General features: G+C 46.5%; 1 protein-coding gene across 3 annotated transcripts in view; it reads left to right on the top strand.

Annotated features, from left to right (window-relative positions):
* The window catches only part of EEPD1 (endonuclease/exonuclease/phosphatase family domain containing 1), a 77526-nt gene that overhangs the window by 13585 nt on the left and 48654 nt on the right, over positions 1 to 15287 (top strand). For 2 of the 3 annotated variants that reach the window (XM_027665042.1, XM_027665041.1), the window contains exon 2: positions 1774 to 2480. In XM_027665042.1, coding sequence (XP_027520843.1) covers positions 1777 to 2480 — 704 coding nt within the window. In that variant the 5' untranslated portion in view covers positions 1774 to 1776. Of the gene's footprint in view, positions 1 to 1590; positions 2481 to 15287 lie in introns of those variants that run through there. The other variant, XM_027665040.1, reaches the window with a different exon arrangement.

The raw sequence follows: 15287 nt of genomic DNA, 5'->3' as shown, positions 1-15287 counted from the left end.
GCCCTGCGCAGTCTGAAAGCCCGGTGCAGCCTGCACTCCCTTATGCACACAACATTCTCCCTCACCAAGAAGATGAATGAGTTCAACTTTTTATTTCAGGTGGACCCAGATAATTTCCATTGAAAAATATATGTATAAGCTGCTATTGCAAGCTGTTTTCATTTTCATCAGAGGGACAACGAAGAGTCTTGATGTTGAAAATATATGTGTACCATATTCTATCCAGCTAAAAGAAATATACATTTATACTGTCAGCAGCAGGGAGTGTACCCGGCATCTGTAAGAATATGTTGCTCTTTCTTTCAGTTTTCTTCCCCCTTCCTTTCAGTTACACCCACCGATTATATTTTGGATTCATTGACATTGCAGTCACTCCTGTGTGGGCACAGTCAAGCTAGTTTCAAATGAGCTAATTTGGCTACAGATAGCATTGCAGTCAGTGCAGCATGGGACTGGATGCTGTAGAAGCTGGGTAGATAGTTCAGCAGCTTCACCAACATGGACTGTGGTGGGCTGCTGTGGCTCCCAGGGCATGAACAAACTACATTAAAGGTCAGGTACACAGATGATACACAGTCATGATTTCGGTGCAGAATGAGGTTACCCTGGTTCAGGGAAAAGCTAGGCACGCAGCAGACCAGGGACCATGGGCTGAGGCAGACCCAGTACGCAGACATATTATGTCCAAAAGCATGATTCTGCAGGGAGTTTTAATTTGTTGAGCACTCTCACAATTGCTTGAGATGTCAAAAAAAAAAGTAAAGAAAGAAAAAAGCAGACTTAACCCAGATGTATGAAAGCATAGTGCCCTGCAAGTGCACAAAAAAGCCCTTTGAGATGACTGATGAGGCTTTCTCGAGGTTTGAAAACACACTTATTCCCTGCCAGCTGCACGGAGGCGAGCCCAGGGAACTTCGGGGACAAGAACGCTGCAAGGAGCGTCCGAGCGTCCTTTCACCTGGAAAAGGGAAAAGCCTGCCCTTAGCGGCCAGGTGACAGCACCGGGGACATTCTTAGTCCGCCTGTGCCCAGGGGGCGAGTGCCCACGCAGAAAGGAGAAGGTCAAGCCTCCTCCTCCTCGCGCCCTGCCGGGGCTCGGCACGGAGCCGGGGCCAGGACCCCGCTGGAGGGAGCCCCGCCGGGGCAGCCGCCCTCATTCCCACTCCCAGCGCCGGCCGGTCCCCGCCGTGCCCGGGCGGGGGCGGGCGCGGCTGACGCCCGGGGGGCGGAGGCGGCGGCGGCAGCCCCGCCTCTCCTGCCAAGGGGCGGGGGCTCCCGCCCACCTACTACTACCGCCGGCGGGGCACGGGCAGCGGCAGGAGCCGCTGGGAGCGCCGGGGGACGGGGCGGCGGCGGGCGGGAAGCGGCTGCGGCGGCTTTTCTGGCACCGGGGGAGCGGCAGTGCCTCCCGAGGAGAGCGGCAGGAGGAGGAAGGGCCGGGGAGCCCTCCGCGGGTCCGCTGATCGAGCGCGCGGTGCGGTGCGGGGTCTGTCCGCAGGTGCCCCGCAGCCGCCCGCTCTGTCGCCGGCCTCCCGCGGAGGTCCATGAGTCGCGGGCGGGCAGCCCCGGCAGCGCCCCGCGCCCGCTCCCCCGACTCCGGCAGCGGCCCGTGGCGGCGGCGGTGAGATGGGGGGCAGCCTGGGCTGCCACCGCTCTATCCCCCGCGACCCGGCCGACCTGTGCCACAGCCGCAAGTTCAGCGCGGCGTGCAACTTCAGCAACATCCTCGTCAACCAGGAGAGGCTCAACATCAACACGGCCACGGAGGAGGAGCTGATGACCCTCCCCGGGGTCACCCGGGTGGTGGCCCAGAACATCGTGGAGTACCGCGAGTATATCGGCGGCTTCAAGAAAGTGGAGGACCTGGCGCTGGTGAGTGGGGTGGGGGCGGCCAAGCTGGAGCAGGTGAAGTTCGAGATCTGCGTGAGCAGCAAGGGCAGCTCGGCGCAGCACTCGCCCAGCTCACTGCGCAAGGACCTGGCCTCTGAGCACCACCTCTCCGCCACCAAGATCAACATCAATACCGCCACCCCGGCACAGCTCATGAGCATCCGTGGCATCACTGAGAAGATCGCCAACAGCATCGTGGACTACCGTAAAGAGCACGGGCCCTTCAAAAGTATCGAGGACCTGGTGAGGATGGACTGCATCAATTCCTCCTTTCTGGACAAAATCAGGCATCAGATTTTTGCAGAGCGTTCCAGGCCCCCTTCAACAAACACTAATGGTGGCCTCAACTTCATGGCCAAGCCTCACCCCAGCCCCACTTCTCTAAGCCTCCAGAGCGAGGACTTGGACTTTCCCCCCGGGGGTCCAACCCAGATCATATCCACTCGCCCCTCTGTGGAGATGTTTGGGGGGGTGAGAGATGGCAGACCTGTTCTGAGGGTGGCTACTTGGAATCTGCAAAGCTGCTCCATTGAGAAAGCCAACAACCCAGGCGTGCGGGAGGTCGTGTGCATGACGCTGCTGGAGAACAGGTAAGAGGCAGCACCTGACCTGCAGGCCCAGCTTCATGTAGGATTGTACATTAATACCTTTGATGTTTGGACACTGTAGAGTTGTGTTGTGATCCTAGTGGGACTCACTCCTTCCTAGGAATACTAAGTGTTTCCCACTTCTTGAGTGGAACCCTGGTTGAGTCATAATATTGGGACTGTCCCTCGATAAGGCTGCTGTAATACTTGATAGGTAGCTGACCTCCTGAGGAGATGCCTGTACACACATCTGTACAGGGAAGAAGACTGAGCTGTTACAGTCGGGTAGGCCTGTTAATGGTTGGTCAAGGATTGTTTCTCCAAGAGCCTTTTGAAAAAGCCATGGAGAACTGCCTTTCCTGCCAGAAGCTGGGGGGCAGTAGCAGGGCAAGGGCTGTGTAACAGGCATGGAATGCCACAGCTCGTCCTGCAAGAGTGACACAGCTTGTTAATGAGTGGTCATGGGGCATCTGCTGAGCTGGAGGGACAGCTCATCCTTGGGCTGCAAGACGTGGGGCAGCTTCCTGGGGAGTCTCTAGTGTCCCTGTGCCAGGTGGGCCCCTGATTGTACTGAGGCTGTGGGCATGGAGCAAGGTCTGTTGGTGGTGTGGTAAACTGAGGTGGTACTTCTGGTGTTAATGAAAAGCTGAGAGTTTGCTTTTTGTTTTCTGGAATTGGGCAAGAGTGCTAGGGATGTCTGTCTTGCTAAACTTTCTGCTTGATACAGCAATGTAAGAATGCAATAAGGATTTTGAAATAACTGCCACTCTTTCCTTTCCGTGTGGCAAATCTGTCCCAGCTCATCTGGCATTTAGTTTACAGCATTGATAAAGTAACTTTTCTCTCTGACTACCATTCAGACTTCCAGCTGGAAATGGATAGGGGCAGGAGACTCTTGGACTTCTGCAAAAAGGATATTATGAGGATGTGATGATGAACCATTAACTCTGGTGCACCATGAGCTCTGTCCTTTTCCAATAATATGCTGAATAATCACTCTTGGTGGTGCAGTTGCAGAGGTCAGGCATGCGAGAAGGATGGTGACAGTGATATGACATCCTGAGCTGCAGTACAGTATTTGTGGTCAGGGATACCTCTGCTCTACACTGCCTGGAAACATCTGTCAGCTTGCAGCCATCACTGTTTGATACCCAAAATGGAGATGATAGACCAGCGGGGGTATTGAGATGTTACACTGATGGCTTCAGCCTAACATATTTCAGTATTCTGCTTCTGTAGTTCAGGTATGCTCTACTTCCCCCTTCATTTCCACTCTTGTTTTTTCTTTTGTGAACAGCTGGTTGGCTGGAGCAGACCTGAGGATGAAGTCTGGTGGGATTGGACATCAGGGTAGGGGGCAGAGGCAGGTAACCTGAGTTTCTGTCCTCAGCAGGTCTATCACTAGCCTCAGGATTATTGTAATAATCCAGTTTTGTAAGAAAAGTGACTTTGATTTATTTTTAATTAATTATATATATATATATATTAGGGATTTTGAAGGACCTTATCCAGTAAAGTGTTAATTACGACTTCTGCATCTTCAGCATTTTGGGGAAAGAAACCCAAACAAAGTAATTCACCTATTACAAAAACTAGGCAGAGAGAATGCCTTCTAAAATAAACTTGCCTTAGCCAAAGCTGGCCACTGTGGATGCAGTGTAGCCCCAGCAGTGTGTTTTATTTTTGCACTTAAACTGCATGGTACTTTGTTTCATCCAGATTAGCAAACAGGCGCTCAGTTGTGCTGGGTGCTGTGAAAGGTCTCCCTGATATTTTGAAGTTTCAAAGGAGCCTGATATAAGCACTTGTTTTTGTTCTGTTTTGTTGCACGTATCTGTGTCATCAATCACACAGGGAGAGTACTATGCGATTGTTTGCTGTACTTGATCCTATTTGTGATAACGTGAGAAGCTGGAAAGAAATGAGAGTAATGTGCATCCACAGACAAGCCTGTGAAACTTTCCTGGGAAAATAAACGTGGGATCAGAAAAAATCAACGTGATGCAGGAAAAAAGTATATGATGGGAAAAGCCATACTCTGCACCTTAGGAAGGAATGTCCTCTAGTTTATGCGAGCATTGCTGAGGTCAGTGGAGCTTTGCAGCTGTAAAATGGCCTTAGCTGAGGCCATAAACTGCCTTCTTTTAGTGTGTGAGCTCTGTGGTGTCCCTTCCGGCTCCGGTTGTATACCCTGGGAGTGGATAAAATGCCTTGCAAATTAATCTTTGCCCAGGTAGACCAGCTTCAGTAGTCGACTGCAGAAATTAATCTCTTGCTCCTGCAAACGAGAGTGCACCACTGCACGGGGCTCACCAGCACTTAAGCCTCACAAAATCCATAAATCAAGGTGCTCTGCGTGCTCAGCCCGTGTCTCACGTGTCCTGAAGTCTCCAGCTATGACCCAAGCTGTTACCCAGAGGATCTGAAGGCCGTTTGGTCTGACAGTAGGTAGATTCACGAGTTATGCTGATGGGCATCTGCTTGCTGATGTACTTTATGCACAGCTGCCCTCATGTACATAAGTAAGTGTGCTCCTTCATGCTGGTCCCTTATAGTCCAGGGTGGTGTCAAGTAGTCTGGGATGCTCTCAGGAGCTGGAGTACTGTCTTGTTGCAGTGCTTCTGTTGGAGGACCTGCCTCACTTAGCCTTTTAAGTTCAGAAATAAAGCACAACAAGTCAAGAAGATTAGTAAAACTGTGTAGAGACCCATAAACAATCTCAATTTGACATACTGGGGACTTCTATGCCAGTTAAAAGGCTGCTTTGGCGCTTGCTTTGGGGTTTGCACTTTGTTTATTTTTGCTTGGTGTTCTGTTTGGCTTTGGTTTTTTTCATGACCAGTTCAAAGCAAGTAGCTTTAAAACCCCTTTGGCTTTTTCTTTCAGGTGTTAACAACAGGGAAAAGTACTGCTCGTTTTCAGGTGAGGCTAGAAGATGAAGGTCTTGCTGTCTTCCAGCCCTTTATGTCTTTTATGCACTGAGGGAACAGTTGTGCAGAAAGAGGGCCAAACCTTCATTCAAAACAAACAAAAAGAAAGAAAATGTCACGTTATAATCTGCTGAAGGGAAGAGAGGGGAAAAAAAAAAGCAAAGCAACCCGAAATCTTCACGCTTGTTACCAGAGGTGCTAAATTTCTGAAGAGCAGTGAAGGGAATGTATACTAAATCTGTAAGCATGACTACTACTGCTAGGCTATTTTGAAATTCATTACTGCAGTACAAAAATGAAATACAGCAAGGTCCTCACCCTCTTTTCTCATATTACAAGGATCTATGTTTATCACAATGTTTGAAGTGAAGGAGCGAGGTGTTTTCATTCAGAGGACTAGAGGGTAATTTTAGAAGAGCTTAACATGATGAACGAGTATGTGAGCATGACACATAACTAGATTGAAGTATCAAATCTGGGGGGAATTTGCCCAAGCCTACGGTGGTTCTTGTAGGTGTTGTTCAGCAAATCTGGGATTTATTGAGGGGGGGGCAGAATTGGTCTGGCTCAGGGGATGTAGATCATCCCCTCCAGCTGGCCTCTCTGTCCTCTCCATTCTTGGGCAGAAACCAACTGCTTCTTCTCACAAAAAAAACCTGAGAGAAAATAGGGTAAGGATAGCATGATCGAAGGGCAAAGGCAACAAGTGTTTTTGTGCAGGGAATAAATAGCCCCACCAGAGATGTTTCCTCTGGCCAAGGTAGGTGGAGGTACCCCAGGGCTGTTCTGCACCCTAAGTCCATAGGGAAGGGCACTCTTTCCACTCCTCATCCATACCTGCCTCAGGCCTGTCCCTCTGTGCCATAAACTGAGTTTGTGACTCCCACAACACCCTGTGACTGCTTTCTTTGGCTGTTTAGTGTTGAGGTGCCAGCTGGGTGACCACATCAGGAAGGCTGATGCAGGCGTGTGTGACACTGACTGATACACATGGCATCCTAAAAGTGCATCCTCTAGTTGGACGGCTTGCTTGAAAGTTTGCCAGTAGCTGGAGGCAGTAATCACTTGTGCACCTTTCCCAACATGGTTTGCGGCAGAGGTTTTCCAACTGTTTTTTGTTGTGCTGTATAATAGTAAGTGGTAACTTTGTGAGGGCCTCTTAACTATTTTATTTTTTTTCTTTGCATTTGAGTAAATAAAAATTCATAGAGGGTTTGAAAGCCAGAACTTGCACTCTATCTAAAGGAGGGGGGGACTGTATGTCAGGACGATGGAGTCCCAAGGTCCACAGAGCCCAGCTCTGTTTCCTTCTAGATGTGAAGCAGTTCAGGCTGCTCTTTTCCTCTGTTGCTTGCTTTGGTCAGCTTCTTGGTGCAGTTACATATTCTAGATGCAAAAAGTATAAGTAATAAAGCCTTAGCAGTTGTTGCAGAAACTACAGAACCATAGAAGAGCCCAGGTTGAAAGTGAACTCACAGTATCTGGTCCCACCTTTCATGGGAAAGGAAGCCTAGATGAAATTATCTAGCACCATGTCCAGTCACACCTTGAAAACTGCCAGCACTGGGGCTCTTCTGCATCCCTGGAAGATTGTTCCAGTGATTGATTCTCTTCACTATAAAGAATTATTTCTTGCATGCCTGTAAGGTAACAAATACCAGTACCAATATAAGGTTTGTACTTAGCACTGATGATTTTTTTTTTTTTCCCTTGGCTTAATTTTGGGGACAGCAAGTCTTAGGAACATGTCAGCCCTTCTTTCTCCCCCAGCTTTGTAACTGGTTAGCTGTTTTCACTTTGGTTAGGTAGACGAATAGACATCTCTCAAAGGGAAGAAGTTAACCTCCATTTGTGTGTCTGAGACTTAAATCGGTGTTCCATCTGGGGGTACAGTAGGTAAACCTCAGCCCAAAATTGCCTCCTGCGTGGCAGTGGGTAGACAGGCAATCCCTGGGTAATCTTTACTGTGCCACCATACTTGGAAGTTCCTCTTCCTAGTCCTACTTACCCCAGGTCACCCTAAGCACATCATCTCATCACCTAATAAAAAGACTAGCTTCTGAAGCAGCCTCTTCCTATTAAGAGATGATGAAAAATTCAAGTTGTTCAGATCCCTGCACTAGGTGCTGGAGGTGGGAGAATCACTTTCCCATCACTCCCCTACAATAAATAACAGGATGGGTGTTCTGCTTTCCTCTTCAGTCTCTTAGTCTGGGCTGAAAGGTGGGGTCGCTATGAAAGGCAGTTCTTTACTACTGGGGCTTGATGCTTTGCTTGGGAGGAGTTGTGGTGTGGTACCTCGCCTGCTGGCTTGTAGCCTTGTTTCCCATCAGGATGGAAGAAAAGGATTGTACCACCACCAAACAGACATCGTAGTAGTGTTGGTTGTACCAGTGATGGTTGTACTTGCATGCTTTGGAGACTGAGCACCAGCTTGTATTTGTTATTTCTAGTCTGTTGCTGCAGCTCTCAGTGATTGGGCAAAGCCCTGAGGTGGGTCTGTTTTATGTCTCTTTCTTTATACAGCCACTTGGTTTTTCTCCATTGGGTTAATACTAGGCTGGAGCCTTGCCAAGAATAATTCCCCTGCAAGAAAAGATCAGGAAAGAGGGCCTGGCTCAAGTAACCTGACCGTGCTAACAAGTCTTAAAGGGCAAAAGAACAAATACACCCTCTTCTCCTTATGTAATAGAAGGGAAATCCTGCCTCCTGCAACTTCAGAAAAAACTTGAGAAAAAAGGAATTGGTAGATGATATCATCTATGTGCACTTAACAAAGGGATTTTAATAAGCAGTAGAAATAAAGATGCATGTAAAGCCACCGCTAATTTGCCCTTTCTAATACCTCAGGGGACAAAAGAAATGGGGTGATGGAAGGAAGAGCTGTTGTTTTGGGGGTTGGCTTTTTTGTTGGTTTTTTTTTTAGCCTCCACCTGCATGAGACCAACAGTATTTTACTTACTGGGTGCTACTGGGAGACTTAAACTGCCTTCTACATACCATCTGGCAGGGGAAAGCAGCAGGATCTTCTTAGGTCATACCCTGAGTTATGTAGTTTTCCGGTGAAATGAAACTCTACGGGTTTACTCCATTTTGGGATTTGAGCCATTTCTCTATCTGTGTAAAATCACATGAAGAGTGTGGAGCTCAATGCTAAAGAGCGTAACTATCTCCCTGGGGGTTGGGGCTCCTCTGCAGTAGTGCACCCATCTTGGACAGGGGTTCCAGCTCCTCTCAGGACTGCTGCTGGGGGAACAGGTGATGTCAGTTTCAAATTAATAAAATAATACATCAATTAAATTCCACTTCCAAACTTCTGCTTCATATGGATGCAGTACCGAGACTGCATGGGCATGCTCCTCTGGCATGAGAAGGTGTGATCGCAGAAGATACTTTGCAACTCCCGAGTCTTTGCAGGAGAAGTCAAAAGCAGTGGGTGGACTTACAGCAAGATCATGAAGGTTGTGCACCATCCCTGTATCGAGACTCTGTATCCATGGCATTGGAGCCATGTACTCCGCAGGAGAACTCGGAGGGGAATGCACTGATCTGTTTGATCCTTCTTGGTCTTTGTTGATAGCCGTGAATCTGGTGGGTTTGTCACAGTCCCCACAGCTTTTCTTCCTCAGACATGGCCCAGGCATGTAGGTCAGACCCTTGAAATCACCCCTGAGTAACCTTCCCAGAGATTTTCTGTTTTCATTTGAGTTCTGGGCATCGTGTTAACTTTGAACAACTACCTCAGCCTATTCCTTGAACATTTGAGGGGCTTTTTCTAATCAGTCATTTTTATCTGATTTATAGTTGAGAATGTGGCTGGAAGAATGGTACAGTTAAAGGCTGGCTTATCCATATAAAATAAACCTTTTTTTTTTTCTCCTATTTTAAACTTATAACCATAACCCACCACTGTTACTTGTACCATAAAGCTTGACTAAAATGAAACAGATTAGTGGCGAAAACATCGGTTCCTATATTACTTTTTCTTCCAACATGTGTGATTGATACATCTGGCAGTACTTAATGGCCACATAATTTCAATCCAGGCCTGCTGGGCTATTCTGCACACATATTTCATGTCATGTTGCAGATTGCAGGTATTTCGATAAACTAGAGCTGCCAGTTTACTCTTGCAGATCCTGCAAGGTTTGCTGTATTCCATGTGGCAAAGATTAAATGGATTGGCTGATTTATGGTAATAAATTGGTGAATTATTAAGTGATGCTGTACTGACCGCTCCTGAATGATGAGCAGAGGCCACAAGACTATAACCTTATCCTGCTTTTCAGAAAGCATGTACTACATGACCGTAGAAGACAGATGAAGTAGCTACACATAGGGCTCCATCCTGTGAGCAGAAATGTTTAATGCTTTGTGATTTTTTTCTGTGGTTTGGGAACTCGGGGTACAGCTGCAGGAAGGGTGGTTTTCTAGCTTTGTCTTTGAAAAGAGTAATAGGACCATTCCTGAAGGTTAAAGATGCTGCTGCTGTTCTTACTAGGAAAGAAAGACCAAGGGACTACAAACATGGGAATTAAGTACTTTGAATTCCTGACAAGATCCAAACAGTAACTCAGTCAGTCCCTGTTCACCAGAGGAAAACACTGTCTCTGAAACCAAGTGCTGGTCTATCTCACTGTGAACACAGGTCTCCCCAGTTAAACAGGGACACTTAGGAGGCAATCTGATTTTTACAGATTTAGCTTGGCGCTTCTTGATGGAGTTGGGCTTTAGCGTGTTTCCTACAGCTGCGTCGTTAGGAGGACCCTGCTTCTTCAGTCTCTAATTAGTGTTTCTCTGGGAGTCTTGCCCAAATCATGATTTCAAGGCTTGGCTGGATGAGCAGAGAAGAGGTGATAGGGCCTAGATTACAGTGTGCATGTAACTTATTTTTAAGTCGCATTGTTCTTCATTGTGATGCAGGTATAAGCTGACAGACTGAGGCACGGAGTCCTTAATGAAATAATTACAGTATGCTGCAGTAATTTCTCAATGCTATTATATGTTGTGGTGATATAAAGAAGAACTGTGGCACGTTATTAATAACACTGCTTAAAAATAGGAACTCGGTAGCTTCTTCGCTTCCAGATTTTTTTGTTATTGTTTTACAGAGGGTCTATGCTTGTTTGAATAATAGCTGGCAATTCCCACTGATTTATTGGAGAATAAAAGTGCATAGTGGCTTTGCTGAGGCAGGGTGAGACCTACTGGAGACATTCTTTCTCGTCATGGTCCTCTCCCTCATCTTGGACCTGGGTGATTCACAGTGGCTTCTGAAATGCTCTATAAGGTGTTGAGAGCAGGGTGGGCATCATATCAACGGCAGATAAATACAAAGGGAATATGTAGCTGTGGTAAAAAAGGATGTTTTCTGTGAATAAACTGTTTCATCTCACCCCCAGCATATGCAGCACATATCCATGTCCTGATCAAGCTGTGTGGCATTTTCAAATGGCACAAGTGTTTTTAAACTACTGGGTCGCCTTTGGGGAGGCTGAGTGCCGCTGACCTCCTTTCCATCCCTGCTGCTGGGGGTTTGTGTAGGCAGGAACCTGGTGTCAACGCCAAGCTGTTATTTCCAGTGCCTGTGGTAAAATTATTAGAGGCTAGTGAGTAAGAGGAATACATTTACCCTGCATGTGCCTCGCGTGTGTGCATGTTCCAGAAGTTCAACTGTGTATAAAAGTACAATTTAAAAAACAATTCCTCTGGAAAAATACATTTGGAATTAGATTGTCGTCTGTGCTTAGGATGGCTGAGAATATTGTGGTTACTGAATGTACTATGTTTGCATTCACAAATAATGGAATAAATGCAGCCCACTTGTGCAGAGCAGATTGGAGTCCCTCTGACTGATGCTGTCTGGAAGGGGGCCTCATGGCTATCCAGGCTGTCTGTCTGCCTTATACTGTCTGCACGTCTGTCACAGGCTGTGGGAATACAGTTTAAGGGCACAGTAATGCCCTTCTGCTCTTTGTAGTGAACATCCTAATGGGCAAGGCTATACCTGAGAGCAGTTCATGCCATTGGCTTGTGGATATGGATGAAGAGGAGGAACTGGAAAATTTCCTTTTCCTTCTGTGTGGCTATTTTTTGCTCTGTTTTTATAGGCGTTTCAGGTAGCGTGCTCGAGCTCCTGTGCAAATTTAGCTACAACAGCTGTCCAGGCCGTTCACAGCTGAACGGGTTTTTAATGGGTTACTGAACAGCTAATTGATCAACTCTGCCTTTGCTCTGTGTGGCGGTGGCAGCAGCCTGCCTGCCCTAAATCCCTGGTGCTCACCGCACGCTGCCAGTCCTGCTCAACTGCCCTTCCCTTTGCTTCGCAAGGGTGGGGGGGGAGCATAAACCTCTGCGGGCTGCAGCATAAAGAGGCTGTTGCTTTTGCCTTCAGACTTATCCTTTGACTCCCTGATATTTATAGCTCTGTTGTTCCCCTCCGCTTCCGTGTCGGGCTGTTGGTCACAGTCCTGCGGGTGTGGAGGCGCAGGCGCTCGGCTGCCGAGGGCTTGCTCCAGGCTCACTTGAGGTCACTGCCGGTCACTGCCCTCCCTCCCTCTCCCAGGCTTGGCTGGCATAAAGGTTAGTCACCCTTCTGCCAAACTGGAAGCAGTGAGCTGTTGGATACACTCTGGATGTTAACTTAGAAACCTTGTATTTGGTTTCTTTATTTATTCTATTTAAACAAATAAGACTAAGTATGGTTCCATTTCAGCACCACTGAATTGCAGGGTGTTGTGACAAAAGCAAGTCTTAATTTGGTATTGAAAAATGAACTGTAAAATGGGCAAGTTTTGCTTTTATACACGCAAGGCCAGTTCAACAGGTTTGCTGTCAAACCTACTGCCCATAACATGTAAAATAACTACCTAACTCCTCTTTTTTTTTTTTCTCCTTCTAAGCAGACAAAAGTATGGAAAAGTGTGAAACCCTGTCAAGGAGGATAGTCTTAACTGGGAACAACCCATATTAGTTGTTTTAAAACAGTCTGCTTTTCTAACAGGGCAGGAATTTTCCAGTGGTAATACCATCTAGGCTAACATAGTGGCTCTTCCACTCAAGTCAGGACCACCTGAGAGAAATCTTTGAATTGTTCCCCTCTTGTTATGTGTGGGGCTTGAGTGGTGAGGCACATACCAGCCCCACTGTACATGGGAAAGAAAGAACACCGTGTCTGCAAGAGATTCCGCTCCCATAAATAAAACACCAGAGCCACAGCTGAATTAAGTGCTAAAGTAAATGTTATTGTGAGGAAAATGCCGCAGTGGTACCTGACTACCCTTTGCAACCTTTATTCTGGCCAGCCCAAGTTCTCCTATAGTTTTGGCGGCAAGGGAAGTGCAGTTGGCTATCTATCTATATCCTCCTGCTTGTCCTTTGTACAGCTCTTTCCCTTATCTCTAGCTGTGTTTACAGACCTCTTTCACAATCAATGGAGACTGCGCTACCAGCTACCAGCGCTGCCCAGTGTCCTCCGTGCTGGCTGCTCTCCTGAAAACATGGCATTGAGCATGTGGTCTGGGTAAGGGGTTGGTACTGCTGGCAGATAGCACAGATGTATTTCCAACACATCCCAGAGGGATCTCTTTGTAAAGATTACCCTTTGGTTATCAAAAAACCCCCACCATACCTTGTTTTAATTGCTTCTGAGTTTTTGGTGAAGAGCAACACTGCAGAAAAGCAAATCATGGCTGAAAGGACGAGATAAAGTTTCTGGGGCTGAACAGTTCTCTGTCATCAGCTTGTGGATTTAAGAGATATTTGGACAATTTCCACTCAGAGCTGTTGTCAGTAAAAATTCTGAAAGCATTGCTGGTGGATGGAAGTTGTGCAAAAGCCACCCCCAAGCATGTGGTGTTTCACATTTCTTTTTTAAACTGAGAGCACTTGGACTTGGCTGTGGTTTGACTTGCTTCTCCATCCATTTCTGACTTTTTTTTTTTTTTTTGTGCATGTGTGTGTGGAGTTCAGTAGCTTTTTCGAGGAGCTGTCTGCAAGGATGGTGACCCATCCTTGCCTGTGTGCCCAGCTGTGCCCTCAGATTTGGCAAAAAGAAACTGAAAGTTAGAAACTGGGTAGATATCTCAGATATTGGTTGTACATAGGCTGAAAGGAAATTGCCTCATAAACTTGCTTCTATCTTTGACCTTTGAAGCTTGCTCTTGCAACCTGAACATGACCCCCTTCCATGTCCTCTTTCCAGTCCTACTGAACCCAAAGCTTTTCTCTGGCTTCACTTGACTTTTAAATCGTCTTGCACTTGAGCACTTCCAGTTATTTCAAGTGCTTCTTGATCAAGCCTTTGCCTTCACACCCTGAGGGTTGAATGACTTCAGTTTCCTTGGATCGTCAGTGATGCTTCCCCTAAATCATTCTAACACTGTTTTCTTGCTCCAGGATGTGCTGCAGCATTTCTTTCTCCTCTACTGAGGCCTCTTTTCAGGCAGTTTGAATTTCAGTGACTTTTCAGATATCTCAAGTTTTAGGCAAAACCTGCCTAAAACTGCAGCCTTGCTTTTTATTTCAGGGGGTGTTGGGAATTCTTATGATTAAAGGAGGCTTCTGTACCACTGCTTTAAAGGAAAAAAGTATTTATGTTTTTGATTTCTGTTCCTCAGAGGTACTAAAAGCTCTGCAGAAAAACAACTTGTCAGCTTCCTGATATGTATGACATGGAATTATTTTTAACTTCCTAGAGCAGTTGTTTAAAAGGGGTTTGTATGTATGTTAGGCATTTGGCAGCACGAGCGCTCAGCAGTTTTTCCCTATCTGATTATACTGTATGGGTGCGTGCTGCACCGACAGTTTACGATTCCTCTTCCATATGCATCTTATCTTCCCAAAGATAGTGTCTGGAGACATCAGCTCTGTGAGGAGAGACTGATGAATTTATATCAGAAGAATCTTTTCGTCTAGCAGCTCTTCAACACAGCACACTGTTCAGAATATCTCTTAAAAATAGAAAGTACTGGCGGAATATCAGCTTTGTCACGGTGGTGCCATTTGTCATCAGTGCCAACTTGATTTGGTTAATCCTTGGTATTTGTAGGAGAAAGCCTGAGTTGCCCATGCAAGGCTCCCTGTGCCCCAGTTTTTAAAGTACTTATCAGTATGTTTTGTGGGATTGTTTTGGAGTCTAAAGCCAGATCAGCACTAAGTGTGTGTACTCTAAATTCGTACCTAAGTGTGTTTTTCACTAGGAATGTAAGTATGATGGTCTAAAAACTTCAGTTCTTCTGGAGCAGAGATTTGCATGTGTATTTTTCTGCTGCAGCCCAATTTCGTGTTATTGGGGAGCATGAATTCACCGTCCAAAAAAAGCACGGAGATTGTTGCTTCCATTTTTATTATTCCCTGTGCTTGGCTCAGGTTTCACCTCCCAGATCATCTCCTCAAAACTGGAATACTCTTGGAAATGCTGTCAAATCTTGAAGCTTTATCCCATTGAGTTGGTGGTTAAATTTTGACAGTTTGATTATTCCTTGTTTTCATCCTCCAGAATGCTTCATCCAGTCAAGCACTCCTGCATGTTTCCCTGCCACCCTATTTTTACGCCCTGTTTTCCTTACTGGCATTTTGCCTTGTGGGTGCAATGAATGGCAAGCTTGATATATTTTTGTAGTGTGTTATTGTCTGTAGGTATTGAATCATTGGTTTGATTGTTTTTATAGATTGTTTCTATGGCACAGCTTTAGGAGGCAGTCACACTAACAAAGTCTGTGTGAGGCACACCTCTTCAAATAATCTGAAATGCTTTCTATGGAGCAATGATTACTTCATCCTCAGAATAATCAAGAAACAGGAATGGAATCAGTGTTGGGAAAGGTTTATAATTTCTCCTCTGTGGGCTTTGTAGGCCTACAGGTGTGTAAGAACCATT

The sequence above is a fragment of the Corapipo altera genome, unplaced genomic scaffold (assembly GCF_003945725.1).
Source record: "Corapipo altera isolate COAL_440 unplaced genomic scaffold, ASM394572v1 89, whole genome shotgun sequence".
NCBI lineage: Eukaryota > Metazoa > Chordata > Aves > Passeriformes > Pipridae > Corapipo > Corapipo altera.
Note: the sequence above shows the minus strand (reverse complement) of the source record. Positions and strands in the feature narration are given on the sequence as shown.